Source organism: Fundulus heteroclitus, chromosome 12 (genome assembly GCF_011125445.2).
Source record: "Fundulus heteroclitus isolate FHET01 chromosome 12, MU-UCD_Fhet_4.1, whole genome shotgun sequence".
Taxonomy (NCBI): Eukaryota; Metazoa; Chordata; class Actinopteri; order Cyprinodontiformes; family Fundulidae; genus Fundulus; species Fundulus heteroclitus.
Genome location: NC_046372.1, coordinates 27687029 through 27707455, shown reverse-complemented (window position 1 = coordinate 27707455; position 20427 = coordinate 27687029). Strand labels below are relative to the sequence as shown.

Sequence of the window (20427 nt, the reverse complement as noted above, 5' to 3'; positions counted from 1 at the left end):
ACGTAAAAGGTAATGCAGTGCTAAAAATATATTTGAATACAGAAACAGATAAACATATCATGGATACATTTATTACACTTATGCTGTGCGTTATATTGGTAAAAATGAAAGGGCAATAAGGAATGATTCAAAGGCCAGAAAACTCTTTAGTAACAATACAAAAGACTTTTGGAAAGAAGTTAGAGGAAAGCCATCCTACAAACATCCCTGCCCTGAGCAGTTGATGCAAATCAGGCACTGCTAATAATCTGGAGCTGTGACATCAACATTACAGCAGATTATTTGATTCTATTCATAGTGAACCATACACTGTAAGTAATGTTGACCATATAGATGAAATCCTGCCTTATGAAGCTCATAAAGCTATTTCCAAATTGTCAAAAGCCACTGGGCTGGATGGAGTCTCAGCAGAGCATTTAAAGTATGCAGGTACAGGGTCATGGCGGCACGCACAGACGCAGCGGCTCACAGGTGCATAGCTAGCTCTACTTTCCATCTGTTTTACAGCATTTTTTATACACGGTCTTTTACCTGACTCTTTTTTAAGTCTCCTGTTATTAGTACCGTTATCAAGGATAAAACTGGGAAGATTGGCAGTTCTGATAATTACCGTCCGATAGCTCTGGCTAGTATAGTTTAAAAAATGATCGAGTCAATCCTGCTGGACAGGATTTTAGAGGTTATTAATTCTACAGATAACCAGTTTGTTTTTAAGGCTAGGCTGGGCACACATATGTGTATATATGCTCTAAAAGAGATTATTTATGAATTTAATAAGCAGAACTCTTCAGTTTTTATGTTTTCTGGATGCATCAAAAGCATTTGATAGAGTAAATCACAGAAAATTATTCATGAAACTGACACAGAAAGGTGGACCACAGTATATTGTTCGTATTATGAAGTATTGGTATGCTCAGCAAACACTGCAGATTAAATGGGGGGAGACTGTGTCTCTGATCCTTTCAAAGTTAGTAACGGTGTGAGGCAGGGTGGGATTTTATCCCCAGTTCTCTTTAACGTGTATCTGGACGAACTGTCAACCAAGTTGAGAGCTTGTAACTCTGAATGTGTGGCTGGTAACTCTGTACTGAATCACCTGATGTATGCAGATGATTTAGTAATATTTAGTCCAAGTACTGCTGGGTTACAGCAGCTACTTAACATCTGCTCTGAGTCTGGTCTGGAACACGACATTAAGAACAATCCATCTAAAAGTGTGGTCATGATCTGTAGGAGTAAAGAAGGTAAATCTGTTGGTTTTGTTTGTAACACCCAGCAGAGAATTTGACAGCTGAAAATCTGGAAACTCAAGTATGTTGGGCATATTATCACAGAAAATCTGTCAGATGATGATATCTATAGACGATGTAGAATGTTGGATGCTCAATCTAATACCCTACCATGTACTGATGAAGTTAAACTGTTTAATGCATATTGTACCTCTCTGCTCACCTGTGGTCTACTTATAGAAAAACCAACCTGCAAAGGCTGCAGGCGGCCTAAAATGAAGCTTTGCTGGTACTTTTGAAACGGCCAAGATGGTCTAGTGCAAGAGATGTTTGTCACAGCAAGAGTCAATACCCTACAAGCTGTTTTAAGAAAGTTAATAAGTTTATCTGCAGGTTAAATGCATCTGGCAATGATATTGTCACTTACTGACACACATAGTGCGATCTGATACCAGTCTAAGCTGTGGAGACACTGGTATTCCTGTCTTCTTAAAGCGCCTATTTAGTTGATAATGGTACTTTATTGTGTTTTTATTCTTATCCATTTATTTATTTTATTTATGTATGTATTTATTGGACCATGAGTCCGGAATAAAGTTTATCTATTAAACGTTGTGTGGCGTATATACTGTTAGGCGTTGCAAAGCAATACATAAGAATTTTAGTTATATAACTTTTCTTGGCTTCTACTTTAGATCAATAAAATACCACAAACCTTATTTATTTTGCCTGTGCATGAGTTCTATTTCCTTTATGGTCATTACATCTTTATTTAACCAGATAAACGACCCACTGAGATCAAACCTTTCATAAGGAAGACCTATATAAGAACAACAATAAAACATTTTTAATCAATTACAGCAGTTATCTGTAGGTGCCTGCATCATCCAGATGAATGGATATGTTAATGACATTAAACCCTTAGTGTTAAATGCTACCTTATATCATGTCTTTTAAGTAATTAGCATAATTTAACAGATATAATAGCACTGGGTTGGGCTTGCAAGGCACCACGTTCCTCTTCCAATGTTGGTGTTTATATTTCTGCTCACAGCATTTTTAGCTAAACACGACATTGAGAATGAAAACAATAAATGTTGCAAAGTTTGTCACAAAACTAATTGACTCATATTGTAGATAAATGGTTTAAATGTTTTATTTGCTGGAGTTTCTCTTTGCTTTGGTGTCATTAACTGGAAGAACCGGTGCTGTAGATGAGCCTTTTTCTGTCGATGCGTTCCTGGTGAATGTTCTGCTCTTGTTTCCATTTTCCTTCTGAGGTCCTCTGCAGTTGACAGTTTTACAGCCACTAGATTATATCTACTCATCAGATACTCACACGCTGTGCTGAGGAAGGCAAAGCTGAATTGCTTCCTAATAACCGCGCCTCTGATGACAGCAGAGTTCTCACTTTATGGTGGCAGAGGGAAGATTTGCCAGATAAGCTGCTCTGCTATAATTTTTGATTATGTTGATGCAGAAAATGAGAAAAACGATGCAGAATGTGGCAGTGCGTCTCGTTTTCACCCCTCACTCCCTCCCTCTCTCCCTCCGTGGGTGTTTGGTACACTAAGTGCTTCATGATTGCTCGGTCTGTGAGGAGGCGTCAACAGCCCTCAGCCAAGTGTCCTCGCTTCCCCCATGGTTTATCTGGCAGCGCTGCGGTCGACAACAGTCAGCGTTCTCCTGATGAGACCAAGGATCTGACAACAGAGCTGCAACGTGATCACAGTTTCCATGGCAGCATTGTGTTGTTCACATGCGTTTAGCAAGGCGATTAGCAGCGCTGACATGTCAGCTGGACGCTGGTTATCTTGTGTGTTCTTGGTTAATCCATCTGACGGGTCCTTCCACGTCTGCAGACCTTTACCAGCAAACATTATTCACTCGTTACCCCAGGAAGGGGAACAGGAAAGTCCAGAAACTCCTACGGTGGTTGTTGTCTGCAAGACATCCATCCATCCATCCATCCATCCATCTGACGGGTCCTTCCACGTCTGCAGACCTTTACCAGCACACATTATTCACTCGTTACCCCAGGAAATGAAACAGGAAAGTCCAGAAACTCCTACGGTGGTTGTCTGCAAGACGTCCAACCATCCATCCGTCTGTCCGTCCGTCCCTCTATCCATCCATCCATATATCTATCTGTCCATCCATCCATCCATCCATATATCTATGTCTGTGCAGAGTTGCAGGGGAGGCTAGAGAGGCGGGGAACACCTTGGACAGGTGGCAGGTCCATCTCAGGACATCCATCCGGCACACACAGCGATTCCTAAGGGGAATTCAGAGAGAGGGTTGGGGTCGTGTTTGGGCTGTGGGAGGAGTACCCAGAGAGAAGCCACACATGCACAGGGAGAAAATGCCAACCCCATATGCAGAACGGTCCCAGGCCCGGATTTGAACCCAGGACCTTCTTGCTGGCTACCAGCCGCCTTCTGAGAGACACAGCATGCATGTTTGGTGACGCTAACAGTAATTAGCTGATTGGCTGCGGTGCGTTCAAAGCCAGGCCCACAATTGGATTATTTGCTGTTGGTTAGCTGAAGATTGACTGACTTGTCACCAACTGAGCTTCTGGTATAACGCTGATTTGTTCAAACGTTCTGTTTGAATATTCATTTATAGGCTAAAAGCTTTGCTTCTTCTAATATGCTGAGGTAAATTTACCAGTGAGCTCACATTCACCCGTTAGCTGTTCATATGAAGTCTTGGAGGGGAGAAAGTTGTTCACATCTGCATAGCAGCAGGATGGAAAAAGTCAAATTTTCTTCTTCAGATGTTGTTGTTTAACTTGGTTTACTGGACACATTATTGTGGGGAACGATGAGCAGATCCAGGCTCATCAAAGCTTTTCCCTGTCAGGCAGAAGTGAAAATGTCTTCACTGGTTTCCTGAAGTTAAGCTGATGTTTATCTGATTTCACATTAATGTTGTGGTTTAGCATTTAGAGCAATCTCTGATTCCAGACAGCGTGTACCGTGATTAATCAGCCAGTTATTAATTCAATCTGTTTCTGATCAACACATTCAGTGCCTCATTTTTCCTCCCACTCCCTTTGGCTCCTAAATCTGAGGAAGGACCCTGAAACTCGGTGGCATACAGCACTGGTGTTTTCTACTCGTCCTTATTAAGCCTTTATGGAGGGTTTAAAACACTCAGGGAGTGTCTAATTACTCAGTCTACCCACAACGCATTAATTAGTGGGCCTCATTACTGGTTAAGCATGTACATCCCAGTATATGAGTTGCCTCCTCCTGCTCTAAAAACAGCCATCAGGTTATGATTTTATGATGAGGTTATGATTTTACGGTGTTCAATTCTTACTTAAGCTTATTTCTTTCTTGTTTTTTACTGCTAAAATGTTCATAATTAATGTGTTTTCATCAAAGATCTTCTACCTAACTGCGGTGTAACTCTGGTTTCTCGTGGACAGCGGGCAGTTCGCCGTGGTCAGAAGATGTCGGCACAGGAGGACGGGCGTCGAGTACGCTGCCAAATTCATCAAGAAGCGACGCAACAAGTCGAGCCGGCGCGGGGTGACGAGGGAAGACATCGAGCGGGAGGTGAACATCCTGAAGGAGATCCAGCACCCAAACATCATCACCCTGCAGGAGGTCTTTGAGAGCAAGGCGGAGGTCATCCTCATCCTGGAGCTGTGAGTAGCTTCTGTTCGTTCGTCTGCTTCTTTTTAGGTTTTTATAAATCAATGATCTGGGTCTGAGTGGCTACGCACAAAGTTTCACGATCGGATTAAAATATATTCACATTATATAATCGTATTGTACCGTTTATATGGGTGCACCTTAAATTAATCCGATCATAATGTGCGTGTATATGCACCTTTTATTCAGAGTAGAACCACGCACACATGTGCAGTTAAGCCTTCGTTCACACTGCAGACTGAAGTCACCCACATTTTTATTTTTTTGTTTTTTCCCATATCCAACCTGGATCTGATCTTTTCATGACGGTCTGAACCAAACAGATCAGATTATTTCTAATGCGACCCAGGCTGCTTGGATATGTGGTCCTGAATCTGATACGTGTCTGATCTTTTCTAATGCGACCTGCGTCTGTACGTCCGGGTCGCATTAATCCGGGAACACCTCACACATACGTCATACATCAGTTTGCCACATTCTGAATAACTTAATCCTGACGAGCGTTTACATGCACGTTGATCGGATTATCAATCAGCATAAACTACCTCTCTCATTCAGATTACAGTGTCATTCTGATTGATCTTAGATTAGGCAGATTTGTCTCGATTGCATGACGCTTTTTTTATTCTGATTACTTTTGTCCATTTAGACGTAGCTAACGTGTCTGATGCCATTTTATCCTTTATGCTGATGATGCAGTTATTTACTCTTATTCACTGCAGAAAGCCGTTTAAATGGTTCAGGGTGTAATATTAGAATTAAAGCTCTTTAAATGGAGACATAACTGAACTGATCCAGAAAGTGATTGCAGATGAAACCCTGGCCAGTCTGGTGAAATGAGGGATTCAGGAATAGAAACGCCTCGGTATCTCACTTTTAGCCCCTCATGCAGAGAAACTTGTGTAAGTTTAGTTTTACTTTAAATGTAAAAGGCGTCTTGTAGCTGCAGCGTTTTTGACCGTATTGGATCCTGGAGATCTTTTTATGAGTGGTTCTGCTCACCGTTCCACTCTGGTTAACTCTGGCTATCGTGCTGCTTTAAAGCAGCGACGCGTCGTTGTGAGTTATCCTCTGGTCTCTGAGGAGCAGTCACTCTTTAGTTTACTCAGAATGCAATACTGGGGGAGAGAAAAAATAAAAATAAAAATGCAATACTGGGACGACATGCAGCCGTGTTGCACAGAAAGATCCGGTTCCTTTTTTCTGTTCATGTGACTTTCTGTAGCTTTCAGTTCCCTTTACCCGTACTGACATGAGTAAACAGGCTTTATTTTGCACCTTTTGCTGGAAATATTTTGCAGGATGAAATGAAACTTAAAATCTTTAAGGGCTTTGAAATTGTTATTGAGGATATTAGAGCTTAATTTAATTACGTGTATGTGTTTTTCTTTTCTTTTAAATTTATTTCATGTTATGATTTTTATTTGGTTTTTTTTGTGCATAAAATTGCAACTTAATGATTCTACTGCTTCCTATCTTGACTCACTTAAAAAACATTTGTTTTACCTCAGTTTTATCTTTCTGGTAAAAAAGAAAAACAGGACTTGCGGGTAAAATAAGTGCTGAACATGTCACCAAGTAAATGTAGCTCTAAAACTGCCAGTTTTCACCAGATGTCTGTTCCAACACAAGAAAATAAAACCAAATATGTCTATAAATGAAGTTATGTGCAGTAAAATTGACTGAGGTATAGAAAATGAATTGAGCAGTTGAGGTGTGGAAAGGCGGTTAAATCCATGAGACCAACTAAAATTAATTAGAACAGAGAAAGAAATCCTGATAACTATTAAAAATATCTTCCAGTCAGTCCGGACTGACGGTTATTTTCTAACCAGCTTTGCTAATTTTACTTTGATAATCAGGTTTTAAAACTGAGAGAAGGTGTGCTGACCTGTACAGGTACACCAGAAAAAATCATCTACACACACTGTCACATGGTTGTGGGCAGTGTGCGAAATACCTGTCAATATTTGGGGGGGTCCCCATCTCCCGATTATTGCGCAATACCGATCTAAATTTTCTCAATATGCAGTCAGTCAGCTTATAAAGTTAGCTTTAATTTCAATTCTTCACATTCACCAGACATACAAGGACTTGAGAGGACATTTATCATTCAGTATATAGGCACAACAGATAAGATCAGTTCCTAATACTAAAATTTAAAAATTTTTAGTATTAATTGTTGTCAACGTTACGTCTTTCTTCTGTTTGGCACAATCATGGCTAATTTGCATACGCGAACAGGATTGGCTGGCTCCACTTGGCAAAAAACAGAACATATTTTCCCCTGGGATCATTAAAGTATGTCTGATTCTGATATTTGTGAATAATTTTAAATACTGGAAATGTTGAGGTTATAAAATTTTTTAGTGACCATTAGTGACAAAAAAAATTTAATTTTTAATTTTTTTGACACAATTTAAGACCGCCTTTAAATTTTCCTTTTGAGGCTTTCAGGGGGTCTCATGGGTTAATCGGGGGGGTCGAGCCCCCCCGGACCCCCCCGTATTTCGCACTGTGGTTGTGGGTTATCTTTCAAATTTTGTTTAGTTTCCTTTAAAATCCAATCAAATAAGTTTACTGGCAGTTTCCTGGTAGTTTTTTTCTTATCGCCTTGAAAAATGCATAAATAAAATCTGTTTGGTTTCATTCAGTCCAAATATCCCTTTTTTCCCCTCAGGGATGATTATTAAAGCGGCACGAGACTCACTAGTTGGAGTGGTTGCCTAGTGGCTGGAGCAGGGTGAAGGGTCCCCGGTTCGAATCCCACAGACTGCCGCTCTGGGTCCTTGAGCAAGACCCTTAGCCCAGAATGCTCCCCTGGCGCCGAACACGGCAGCCCACAGCTCCCTGGGGTTTAATGCATAGGACACATTTCACTAAATTATTGAGTGAATAATATTATGAATTTATTATAATATGAAGGATGGAGAGGAGGAGGTTTATGGAGTGAAAGAGGAGATGTAGGACTCGCTGAGACGATCCCAGAGAGGGAAAAAGACAAAGTTTTATTGGAAATGACCAAATAAAGATGAATACAGGTCATTACCAATTATCCAGATTCTGGCTCTCTGTGATGGTGTAGCTCGCCTAAGTCAGCCTCTTTAAACCCGGCTAGCTTCAGGAAGGCCATCTTCCATCTCTGTGTGCGACTTGTAATGTCTTACTGTGGCCACCTCTGAAGGACGGAGCAGCTGAAAGGACTCACATGCAGATTTAGGCTCATTCTGATTTACTTTGAGAAATGCCAAACACAAAATAATCATGTTTTTGCTTTTGCTTATAAGAAATAGAGAAAGCAGGTTTAAATCTAGAAATTGCTTGGATAACATGCCAATTGTTGATACATTTTACAAACCAAATAAAACTAAGTTTTGTTGTTTTTAATGCATTTTACAAACAGGAAAAATGCATTTTAGATTGTTTGTAGTATCTATGGTGTTGCCTACCATTCAGAGCTAATTGAGGGTAAATTGGCTGATTATGATCACAGATGCTTTCATAAACAGGAGACTCACCGGCCTGTCTAGTCAGCCCTGGAGACGGAGGCTCTGTTTATCTCCACTAAGATCAGTTTTTACTTGCAGAGTAAAACTGGCTGTCATTCATTTCTAGTTTTAAACGCTGCAGAAGGAAAGTTGAACAAGGAAAGGTCTAAACAGCCTCTTTGGCTGTGATCTGTTTGAAGTGCTGTGGCACGAGGCACATTGTTCCCAAACAGCAGTCGGACCAGTTTAACGAGCCCACATGCCACTTCAAAGCCGTGTTTGCTGCTGACACGCTTCTAGAAAAAGGTTGTTCAACTCGCCAGCAGCCGTAAAGACAGCCCAGAAAAACAGCGGTGCAGCAGATTGATGACTTTAAGGCGATCGTCCAGAACAAGGACTTCCTGTTATTGTTTTTAAATCTGTATTCAGTCCCAATCGTGTTGGTCTCTCCACTCCTGACCTCTTGTTTGAAGTCTGTTAACAGCTGAGCTAATCCTGCTATTAAGTCATCCTCTCATCATCTTAACCCTTTCCTTTCCAGGCGTGGCTTAGAATCAGTAATCCATGCTTCTATAACCTCCAGGTTATATTATCAGAACTCCATTTTAACAGGAATTCACAGAGTTAAAGTATTTTTGGTCTAAAAACACCAACATGAACTTACTTTGGTCCTCTGGTCCTGCTGACATGTAGAGGTCTCCCTAATCCTGCTGGTACTCTGACTGAGACACAGAAGTCTGTTTTTGGTCTGATGTCCAATCACTGAAGGCTTTCTCTGAGCTGTTCACATTTCTTAAATGTTTGTAATAACTGCACGACTTATTTCTTTGTGTTGGCCTGTTCTGTTTTATGAAATGCTTGTAAAAAGTATGTGACACTTGGAAGAAGTGAAATATAAGACAGAGTTGTATAGATGGGAGGTAAGCAGCCAACGGCAATAAGGAAAACGGCAGATTTTAATCTGTTTTTGTCCAGATTGAGTTTAATAGCTGGGAGAACATCAACATGCAGCTGATGTTCTCCCAGATTTACTTCTAGAGAATTTAAATAAATTTTGTACGTCATACGCGACACTGAGCACTTTATCCACACACCTTTCTGATACCGGGGTTTGATCCATTGTTACTCTTTAGAACTGCTTATTTATTTGTAACATAGATTCAACCAGATCTTGGCAACATTCTTCAAATGGTCCACATTGACATAAGAACGTCATACGGTTAGCTGATTTTAGCTGTTTCTCATTGTCCTTTATGTACACACCTGATATAGATGTTAAGCCGGGCGTACACTGTAGAATATTTCCAATGGTTGTTCTCATGCAGCTCAAAGTGTACGACCAAACCTCAGGGTTTAAACGTTCTCAGCTCTCCATCTCTGTTCTTACTGTACGGCCGACGCTCTGATGCTCTGACTGCTCACACCGTACGTCTAAACCCCGCAGAGAGGTGGCGCTACTCTGACTCGTCTATCCAGAAGCCAAACGTAAACAGTAGAAGAAGAAAAAGGTGGAAGTGTTGATGCTCTCTGTTAAACATGAGGCTCACTAGAACCAAACGCTGCCTTGGTAATTCTACAGGTTGCTGCTCCGTAGTCTGACTCCATGTCACACGTACCGCCGTCATGCTTCTCTCCACTCCTGTCTTTTTATCAGAAGAAGAAGAATACCATGTTTGCACATGCGCAGCACGCGAGGGTGGGGGAAATCAGCTCGTAGCTCCGCTTCACCAGCAGGAGGCGCTCACCATCTCCTCACGAGGGCCGACTGAATTTCAAACATTTTCATCCGACCGTCTGATTCCTGATCAGGAGGAGGTGAGAGGCTGATGGCCCCTCGTTACCGCCTGATGCTACACGACGCAGGACGCTCAATCAAGCTGAAACTAGACCCCGTCCAAAAAATATATATTATTTATTACAACTGATGAATCGGGACAAAAAGGACAAAAACTCGTACGGTGTACGCCCGGCTTTAGTTTCCAAGATGCTAGAGCTAGCTAAAAGGTGGAGGGGGTGGTTATAGAAACTAAGGCCTGGTCAGCACATAGCCGCATATCTGGGAAAATGGATAAACTTTTATGTGGTTAGGCTTTTCATCCACATGTAAACGGTGTTTTACATCCATAAAAATGAATGTCGTGGTCATTAAATGTGAGCTGGCATTACTTGTGCGCAGAGCTCAATTCTAAAGTTCACAGTGAAAATGTATTTATTTTCAATCCATCGTTGGGAATATGAATCAATTTTTAGAAATTATAATTCATAATTAGGAATTCAAAATCAAAATATTTTTCACCACAGCCTTTTTTAACAATGTTCCGACGTTTTTGGTTTGTTTTTATAAGCCCAGCTGCTCAAAGATGTTGATATGCAAAGGAGAGAAAAGCTTGGAGTTTCAGATGTTTTACACGGCACAATGCTGTTCAGCGTTGCTTTTATTTTGAAGGAGCCTGTCAGGCTTTGCAGTACGCTGCCCCCTGATTAAAACAATGGTCAGTGGGAAATTCACATGGTTTTGTGTGAAAGAACCATCCTGGGTGTACGGTAATATTTTTAAACACTTTGTGAGGAAGATATTCGTTTTTATAAATACTCGCCTACGTGTGTTTAAGGCTTAAGATGAGACTGAAGGAAATGTTGATCAGTTAATGTCGTCATCACCAGGATTTATCTTTCAGAAATTAGTCTGCTTTTTCTCCATCTAGAGTTTTTCTTCTCAATAAAGACAACGGACATCATAAATCTGACCAGCTAGAAAAAGTCTCATGGTATTTTTAGCCAGAATGGCTCCTCTGTCTTTACAACCTTCATCTAGCCCTGAAAGAAGCTGCCCATCCCAGAGAGAGAGTTCCTGCTGCAGGCGCAGCGTCGGGCTCAGCTGGTGGGGTGTGGTCTCCTGGGAGGGAGGGAGGGAGGGAGGTGTGCGTAATAAAATAAAATAAAATAAAATATTTAAAATTATTCTTAAATAACAATTTCTTTTGGCTGCTAAATTGCTGCTAATTTTGGATTCCACAGAGACTTTTGGGGTTCCTGACATGTTTGTAAGTGTGGACATCTGATGAGCATATTTTAATTATCTGCTTTCTGTCACCCCCCCCCCCCCCCCCCCCCCCCCTCGCTGCAGGCCGGCCCTCGTCTTATCAAGATGCAGGAACCCTGATAAATGCTCTGCCTTCACCATGTCCTTATTCTCACATCTCCCATCATCACCATGAACATCAATAATCTCCCTAAATACCCTGAACCTGCCTAAAGTTCATTAACTGATCTCTGGTCTGAAGTAGCATCGATTGTGAGGCGATACTTTATGGTCACATGTCGCTTTGCAGGACTTTATTCATATTTAAAAAGGCCTAATTAGGGGATTTTAAACAGTTTAATTTGACACTTTTGTTCATCTCTGCTTTTGTAATTAAAATCAGTTTTTTTTTTTACCCAGTATTTCAATCATTTAGAAAAATCAACGATGAAATGGCAAACATTTAAAGGATCTAAATATTTATGCTTCGTATTATAATTAAAACTACTTCAGATGTTTACCATCATTAAGGCAAAGTCTGAAGAAGTCGGGATTAAATTTTTCAGACTAGAATAAGAATGAAGAGCCCTTTTTACGCTTTTTAAATCATCCATCCTTAATCTAATCCATTACTTCTCTGACCATAAATCCGTACATTTATCTTTTTTTTGACTGCTGTCTGGATTCCACCCAATGTTTTTCTTTCCTCCCTCTTTAAAGCCTGACCAGTATAGACATACCTGCTGTAAAGTCATACTGTATCGTCATTATAGTCCTACTTTTAAATACTAGATGAAAAGCATTTAGAAATTTGGGAATCTGAGTCAGAATAACATGGAATTATGATGTGAAAAATGTTAGAAAACCAGATTTAAACTCAGATTGTCTTTCTTGGTAGTTTTCTCTTCAAGGATCACCTATTGCTTTAAAAGAGTCTTCAGGCTCTTTTGGTTTAATAGTTATCAATTAAAGATGACATTAAAGTTGATTGGGAGCAGAAAGCGGTTCACTCCTCCTGTGATCGTGTTAATCCGTTGTTCTCTGATGCATCAGGTTGATTGGATCATCTCAGATCTGTTAATCTGGGGTTTATAGCTCGCTCTGATCTGACAGATTTCCCTGCTTCATCCTTTTTGCTCATTGCTGCTCTTTTTTCTGTTTCTGACAGTGTTGCTGGTGGTGAGCTCTTTGACTTTCTGGCAGAAAAGGAGTCTTTGAGCGAAGAGGAGGCCACTCAGTTCCTCAAGCAGATCCTGGATGGAGTACTCTACCTGCATTCCAAACAAATCGCTCACTTTGACCTTAAGGTATAGCCACAACAGAAAAAAAACGGTGTCAGTTTCTGATGCGCTCCAAGCAGGAGTAATCCGTCTACACGTAGAATAAAGCCACACTGAGCTCAGTACTGTAGTACTCAGAAAGGTTCGAGTTTAAAGATGAAACGGCAGGAAGCCATAAAAGCCGCTGTAATACCGGGCCAGGCCAGTGAGTGGCGCTGTAACGCTGCCACAGAGGCAAAGAAGGAGAAATTCCTCAGAGAAAACGACTAAGACAGGAAAGATGAGAGGCGTTTGTGTGGCCAAATAATAAAAAAATAATAAAGGTGTGAAATCCACAGTAAACTGACAAAGTGTCTGAAACACAATCGCAGCTCAGATGTCCGCCATCGTTGTTTGTGTTGACGCCTGCGTGAAAAAGGAGAAGTCAGAGATTTGAGCAATAAACTGTGCTTGGAAATAAATCCGTCCACGATCACTTGCCTGCTTCTGCTGGATTCTAAAGTCTTCTCGATCTGATCCAAGATCCTTTATCTGCTTTTTTTCCTCCAGCGAAAGCCTTGAGAAATTGTAAATAAATGATGAAATCTGCTTTTGCTGCACCGTTCTGTCCTGATGTTATCCGACTCTTCTGTTTGCATCATGTGACATTTGTGCCGTGACTTTGAAACAAATTCATGTGATTGGATGATGAATGACACAAGAAGCCCTGATTGGCCCTGATCGCCCTGAGGAGAACGTTTAACCAATCAGAGACCAGCAGGAATCCACATTCTCATCGTTGCTGTTTCAGCTTGACTTGAACAAAACGATTAACCTCAATTAAACCCAACATGGAACAGGAATGCTGAGAATCCAAAGTCAGACACGTTTTCTGAGAGAACAGATAAGATTGCTTTTTATTTCATAAATGATATTAACCCTTTTATTCTGAGGGCGATGCCTCAGCCTTGCTAGGTGCTAGCATCCCGCTACGCTAGACAACCACCCCCACATGCAGACATATAATTTAGTGATTCTTCAGCAGCAGGTGGGCTTTTTTGAGACGACTCCTGGCATTTATTTTCTTCTTTTCATCTTCTTTGTTGCTTTCGTTGCTGGTATTGTGACCGTGACTCATCTGTAGTTTATTGGCTGGGCTCGTCTGAATCCCAGGGGAGAAACTGCAAAAGGTCAAATGGTGCCCCAAACAGGAAAGGCACGTTTCCATCATAAACTCAGCCTTCCTCCGTGTGGCTTTGTCCTCTGTTGTTTGAAAGCTCTTGTTGTGACTGATAATAAATTGCAGCAAAGATTATTGATCAGTTTTCGTCTTTTGAGATGCTGTGCTGTGATGGAAGAACAAATTGTGCATGCTCAGTATGAGGGATTGCTGCAAAGCCATGGACAATGCAGACTGTCTCTGTGTCTCTACACTCATCCCCTCGTTGTGGCCTTTCTGTGTCGTTGCAGCCGGAGAACATCATGCTGCTGAACCGCTCAGTGCCTCATCCGCGCATCAAGCTCATCGACTTTGGACTGGCGCACAAGATAGATTTTGGAAATGATTTTAAGAATATTTTTGGGACTCCTGAGTTTGTAGGTAAGTTTCCCTCTTGTCAGAATGCTTTTCTCTCTGCTTCAGCTCCATTTTCACGTCGCAGTGAGTTTACGCACCACTGCCCACCTCCCTGTTTTCCTGGATTCATCCCAGCCGTTTACACTCTAGGAGCAGGTGCCAGCTGCACCAACGGGACAAAGTGAGAAAGATCTGATAATAGACTAGAGATTATGAGAAATGTTCCTCGTTGGCAGCACATGCAAACTCCTAGACACACACAGTGCCATCTGCCCTTTGCATGGGCCGGCTGCCGACTGTTTCAGCCTCTACCAGCACCAGGAGCCAACACCAGAGCCTGATGCAGCTCATTTTTAGGAGCAGGTACACAAGATACACAGGAAAAAAATGAAAAGGAGTTCAGATGTTGCAGGAAGGGACAGCTGCATGCTGGTGCTGTAAAATCAACATGAAGGTAATTACTGCAGGAGGGCCTATTAAGAGAAAACGGAATAAAGAGGCTGTCACACTCCGCCCAAGAAGATATAAGGATCATTTGCATCCTCCTGCACAGATAATTGCTGCAATTTGCATCAAAATCAAACCACATATGAGTCGAGGCTCGGTCAAATCCTCACATCAGGACATCAGGAGTAATTTCTGATGCTCCGTATAAAATAAAAATCACAAACCAAAGATGATTAATAGGTCTTAGATTTTTAACCGTATTTAACCAACACAAATAATGACTGTAGACAAATTTTCAGTTTACAAAATAACCAAAGTATGCAGACTCCGATGGATGGAGAAAAAAAACATGCATAAAGGAAAATCACAAAATGAGGAGTTTATTCTAAATGTTACGCTTCAAATCTAATTTGATACTGAAAAAGTTCTTCATAGCTGTTGTGTTTTGTGTCTGAGGCGCAGCGTAGTAAATCTGTAATCTTTCACACATCTGAAAATGTGTGAAGAAATGTGGAAAAAAGCCACATTTCACACCTCTTACAGGTTTAGTTATAAAATGCAAACGACTTCAGATATAAAACCTCTGAAGAAATGATTTATTGGAAAAAAGCTGAAAAGAAACAGAAGACTGCAGCAAAGTGCCTGAATGTGTGGAATCTGCAGGTAAACGTTGATCTGAATATTAAAAACCTGTTTTTTTGCTTCTCAGCTCCAGAAGTGGTCAACTATGAACCTTTAGGCCTGGAGGCAGACATGTGGTGAGTAAATGAGCTCGATGTGTTTGGGATGCTGGAGCTTTAGGTGAAAATCTGCTGCCAGTAGATTCAGCTCTTGCATGATGTTTCCATATTAAGAATGATGAAAAACAAGATTAAAATGTATTATTTCTGTATCTTTCCAGGAGTATCGGGGTTATAACCTACATTCTGTAAGTAACTGAAATCTAGGGCTCCCACTAACATTTATTTTCTATTAATTCATCTGTTTGATCAATTAGGATATATATTTATTTTATTGCTTTAGTTTTTATTAAAATCTTTTTTGTTGCTTGCATGCCAAACAATAATTTGTAAACAAAGTTTTTCACTTTGAGTTGTAAATATGTATAAAGTTCCACCTTCTGCTCTGGAAAAAGAAATGCATCTAAACTATTGCTTATGCATTTTAAAATAAAAATCCATAATTTTTAGAATGTCAAATATGATTAGATTTGGAGGAAAATAAAAATGTGCCTCAGAGAGCAGCTGTTTCCATTCCTTGTTTCAGTTAAAATATAATAGAAATAATAGAAATAGGGTAATTAGTGACTGTTTACTGAGAGAATACAGATTAAATGCACAATAAAATTTGAATAAACAGAATAAAATAAAACCGAGTTGAGTCTGTGCTAACATCCAAATGACATCTGACCTCAGAGCATTCAGCCGTCCGTGATGAATAGATTTTTATTTTTAGAAAGATTTGGTCTGCTGTGACCCAGTCGTACACACAGGGATGGACGGATGGGTAAAAGGCCGTTTCCAGGTTCTACATTTTTAGCCACTTTATCAGAAATGTATGGTGAGAAACTTCAGGACAGCAAACTGGGACTTGTGCAACCACAAGCTTTCATCGCTGCAGTGACTATTTTCAGTTCTGCCTGCAAAGAGCTGTCAGCACAGTTTAATTCAGCAGCAGGAAAAAAGGTCCTGCCCCCGGCATCCACGGATCAACTGCTGCGATCCCATCGGGATGCCATCTTAACTTTATGGCCACGCTAACATTCAGAGTCACGGATGCAAAAAAAATAGAGTCAAAACACAAGGCGTGCCCACATGGGAATATTAAATGCACTTATACTGTATAAAATGCAGCCTATAAAATGCAGCCTGTTGGAGGGCAGCTAAATGTTACATCAAGCAGCTGCAAGCTTTTGTTTATCGCTGCAGTACGATATATCCTTGCATAATACAATCAGAAACGCAGAGAAATAATTGCATACTCATGTACTTTACTGCTTGCATGAAGGATCTGTGTTCATGCTGTCGTCCCACACAGCTCTGTGAGCCGGTGCAGAAATAGATGGCTGTCTGTTTTACTGTTGTATGGCAGTAAAACAGTGAGGTGGGCTGCTCACACTGGCACCATGTTAGAGGCTGAAAGGCTTTAGGTAATGCAGAAATAAATTCACAGGATGTGGTGAATCCTGCTGCTCAGGCTCTGATTCCTGTGCTTCACCATGTTTAAACCGATTCACTGCAAAAACAGACTGAACTAAAAATAAGTTAAAATGTTCCTGAAAAGAGTATTTGTACTTTATTTGAGCAGTTAAATAAGATAATCTGCCAATGGAATAAGATTTTTTACTTAAAATAGGAAGAACTCATCTCCAACTTATTTCAAGTGCATTATATCTAATTATCTTTTTTTAGGGGTAGAATTACTCTTTCTATTTGCAGATAATTTTATTTATCTGCTCAAATCAAGGAGAAATACACTAATTTCAAGAACATTTTAACTTATTTTTAGTTCTGTTTTTGCAGTGTGTGCAAAAAAAATGCATCTTTACTTCGAGCTGGTGGAGAATTATTGCTTTAAAGCGTCAACAGATCCGACTTTTGCTTCATGGCTTTAGAAAGCTGGCAGATTATTATTTTTTATATAAGCAGGAACATCTTGAACCATGATTTTATAACATTTGCACCCAACTTGAGCTTGACCCCCGCCCCGCCGGCAGGTTTCCTCCCAGGTGACGCGTTAATTAGCGGCTGGTGCTGACGAGCAGGAGAGCAGCCTGAGCTCCAGAACGCAGACTGGATCCAAATGAGGAAACTTTGAGGCGGTTTCTTTGTTTTTCTAAGCGGCCTCGCATCGTCCTCTCTCTCATGGTGGTGCACACATCGCCTGCTCTCCTCTTCTGGTTACATTTTCTCTTTAAAATCAGCAGAATGGTGCGAAGGTGCATTAAAATTGCTGCGCTCCACCCAAAGCGGGAGCTCTCCTGCTGGCTTTCCTGCAGCTAGCGCTCACTAAAAGTCGAGTCTCACAGCAAAGCAGGATTTCTGAGTCGCTATTAGCCGCTACTCAGCTCAGTAATACCATTCCCTCATCAAAGGGATGTAGGGCCTTAATCTCTGCTTGAAGGAGCAAATCTTATCAGCAGCTGAATGGTGATTAGATGAATAAATGTTTGGAGGAGATCCCTCTGATCTGCTTCTCTTTGATTGTGATCCATTCAGATTTAGATAAAAAAAGAAACATGTTGCTGTTAAAGTAGATAAGGCTGTAAGTTGTCGAGCAGATCTTGTCATTTGAAACGCGTTCCTTTAAAGCGTGTGAGGCTAACTTAATTTCTTTTGCTCCATGCAGTCTGAGTGGCGCGTCTCCCTTCTTGGGAGACAACAAGCAGGAGACTCTGGCCAACGTGTCGGCCGTGGATTACACCTTTGATGAGGAATACTTCAGCAGCACCAGCGCTCTGGCCAAAGACTTCATCAAAAGGCTTCTTATCAAAGATCCAAAGTACGTACAACCTGTCCTGATCAGCACCACTGGGAAAGATCTGCCTTACATTCAATTAATCTTTGATGGCAGAAGCATATTCTCACTAAAAAATGTAGAGAAATCCAACATAACATTTAGTTTGGGGAATAAAGCCTATGTTTGGGGAAAAAAATGTTTTTTATCAGTATTACATGTTTAAAATTAATGTGAAAAAAATGTAGTAGTGATAAAAATAAGAATGAAATTTAGTTTTAATAAAACCCAGATCTACTCATTAATTTTTAAGGAATGACCGCAAATGGAAAAACAAAGATGCTACAAAATGTCTACCATGCAGTTAGTGCTACATAGAAGGGAAAGTTTTCTTACTGCCGGTGATAATTAAATTGTTTAAAAGTCTACGATTTTTCTAAAGCGTTGGTCTCTTAGTTTAAACAAAGGGTTCTTTCAAAGCTTTTTATTATTTCCCTGGTCAAACATTTTCTGGGGGAGGAGGCATCAGGAGGGTCCAGTCAGCCAATCAGAGGTGGACCTGGTGTTACATCACAGCTATTAAACAAATATTAAGTCTAATTTTCTAAACCTTTCCTCAGACTAGAGCAGTGCTTCCCAAGTAGTGGGGTGTGCCCCCTAGAGGTGTGTGATGGTATTGCAGGAGGGACACAGGAACCGCCTTTCCTGTTTCTGTCCAGAAATTATTATATCGTTAAAGTTTAGCATTGTTGGATCATTCTGTTAGAAACCATTCTTATAAATGAACTCGTACATTTTAAAAGGGATTCTAGGTAACCTTTAGAATGACAGCTTTAATGCATTAAAAATGCATTCATGTTTTAATGCATTAAAAATGCATTAAAACAGAAAACGATAGGTTACATTTTTGACTCGTTGTGCTGCGATGGGGGGGGGGGGGTGTAACAGAAAACGCCTGAGAACTATTGGACTTGAGGGAGAACAAAATATCAAACTCCAGGTAAAATATATTCACATGACCAAGGTTTTTTTTGTCTTTTAAGAACATTTTTAAATCCAAACTTTTACAAACATGCAATATTTCTGGTAAATAAAGACGCAAAACTGTACCGCTTATAATTTGAAATATTAAAAGTATGAATTTGTCAGTGAAGTAAATATTTAATATAAGAGAAACTGATGTTTAAATGTGAGGACCCAGGTGGAGCTGTGAGGTTAGGCAGAGCAGCGATGAATGAAGGTGGAGGATTTTAGTGCATAATGTCAACGTTCAGAGCAGAAAAGAGGTGAAGAACCGTGTCTGAGCAGGTTGGACCGGATGGAGAAAGGTGTCAGGTGTGATAATAAGAATATCTGAGAGACTGATGGAAAAGGTGCAGACAGTGATGTTCTCTGGTTTAGAGACGGGAGGCAGAGCTGGAGGCAGCAGAGATGAAGATGATCTCCTGGAGAGGACCATGAATGAGTTCATCAGAGGGACACGGCTCATGTTAGATGTTCTGCAGGTAGAAGCCAGACTGAGATGGTTTGGACAGGAATAGAGGAGGGATGGAGAGGAGATCAGTAGGATGCTGGAGCGACCAGAGAGGAGCTATATGGATGGAGCTGAAGAGACCATGAAGGAGTTCATCAGAGGGACACGGCTCATGTTGGATGTTCTGCAGGTAGAAGCCAGACTGAGATGGTCTAAAGAGGGCCGAGCTTAATGGCATCAGTGGAGTTTAAGCTGGAATTCTGCTTTTATTATGTGAAATCTGACACCTCATTATTCTTGTTGCTGTGTAGAGCAAACAACCCCGTTTTTAACAGTTATTTAGTCGGTTATGTAGTAACTTCTGTGAATCCTTTGCTTCTTCATGGCCAGTTTCCACACGGCTTTCCACAGATATTCTGAACACCACTGCCTTGTTTCTGCCTTGTTTCTGTCACAATGTCCCCTGGCACTGGTTCCTGAAATTGTTCAGACTGTGTTCGGCCCTCGTTAGCGTTGCCCCGGCAACGGCTCAATGGCTGTAGCTGCACTTGGAGACAGTAAAGGGCATTAAACCCCTTTCCTTCCCTAAATGACTCCCTTTTCCTCCAGAGTAACGGAGCGAGGGGAAGCAGGATGAGGAAGGTGATTAATTGTAGGTGTGGAGGTAATTTAATTTAAGTTAAGAAAGAAAATGGGCATTTGGGAAAAGCGACAAGCTGCTTAACTAACACCGGGTGATTCAAGAAGCAGACTTTTAGTTTGTCCAACTTAGTGGAAGTTCTTTGAATTGATCTGCATCATGAACAGA

At 40.9% G+C, this 20427-nt stretch overlaps 1 protein-coding gene across 1 annotated transcript in view; it reads left to right on the top strand.

Moving 5' to 3' along the window:
- The window catches only part of LOC118556502 (death-associated protein kinase 1-like), an 86763-nt gene that overhangs the window by 31038 nt on the left and 35298 nt on the right, over positions 1-20427 (top strand). Inside the window, exons 3-8 of the mRNA XM_036144391.1 lie at positions 4669-4890; positions 12576-12714; positions 14137-14266; positions 15399-15447; positions 15591-15617; positions 18038-18190. Coding sequence (XP_036000284.1) covers positions 4669-4890; positions 12576-12714; positions 14137-14266; positions 15399-15447; positions 15591-15617; positions 18038-18190 — 720 coding nt within the window. The remainder of the gene's footprint in view (positions 1-4668; positions 4891-12575; positions 12715-14136; positions 14267-15398; positions 15448-15590; positions 15618-18037; positions 18191-20427) is intronic.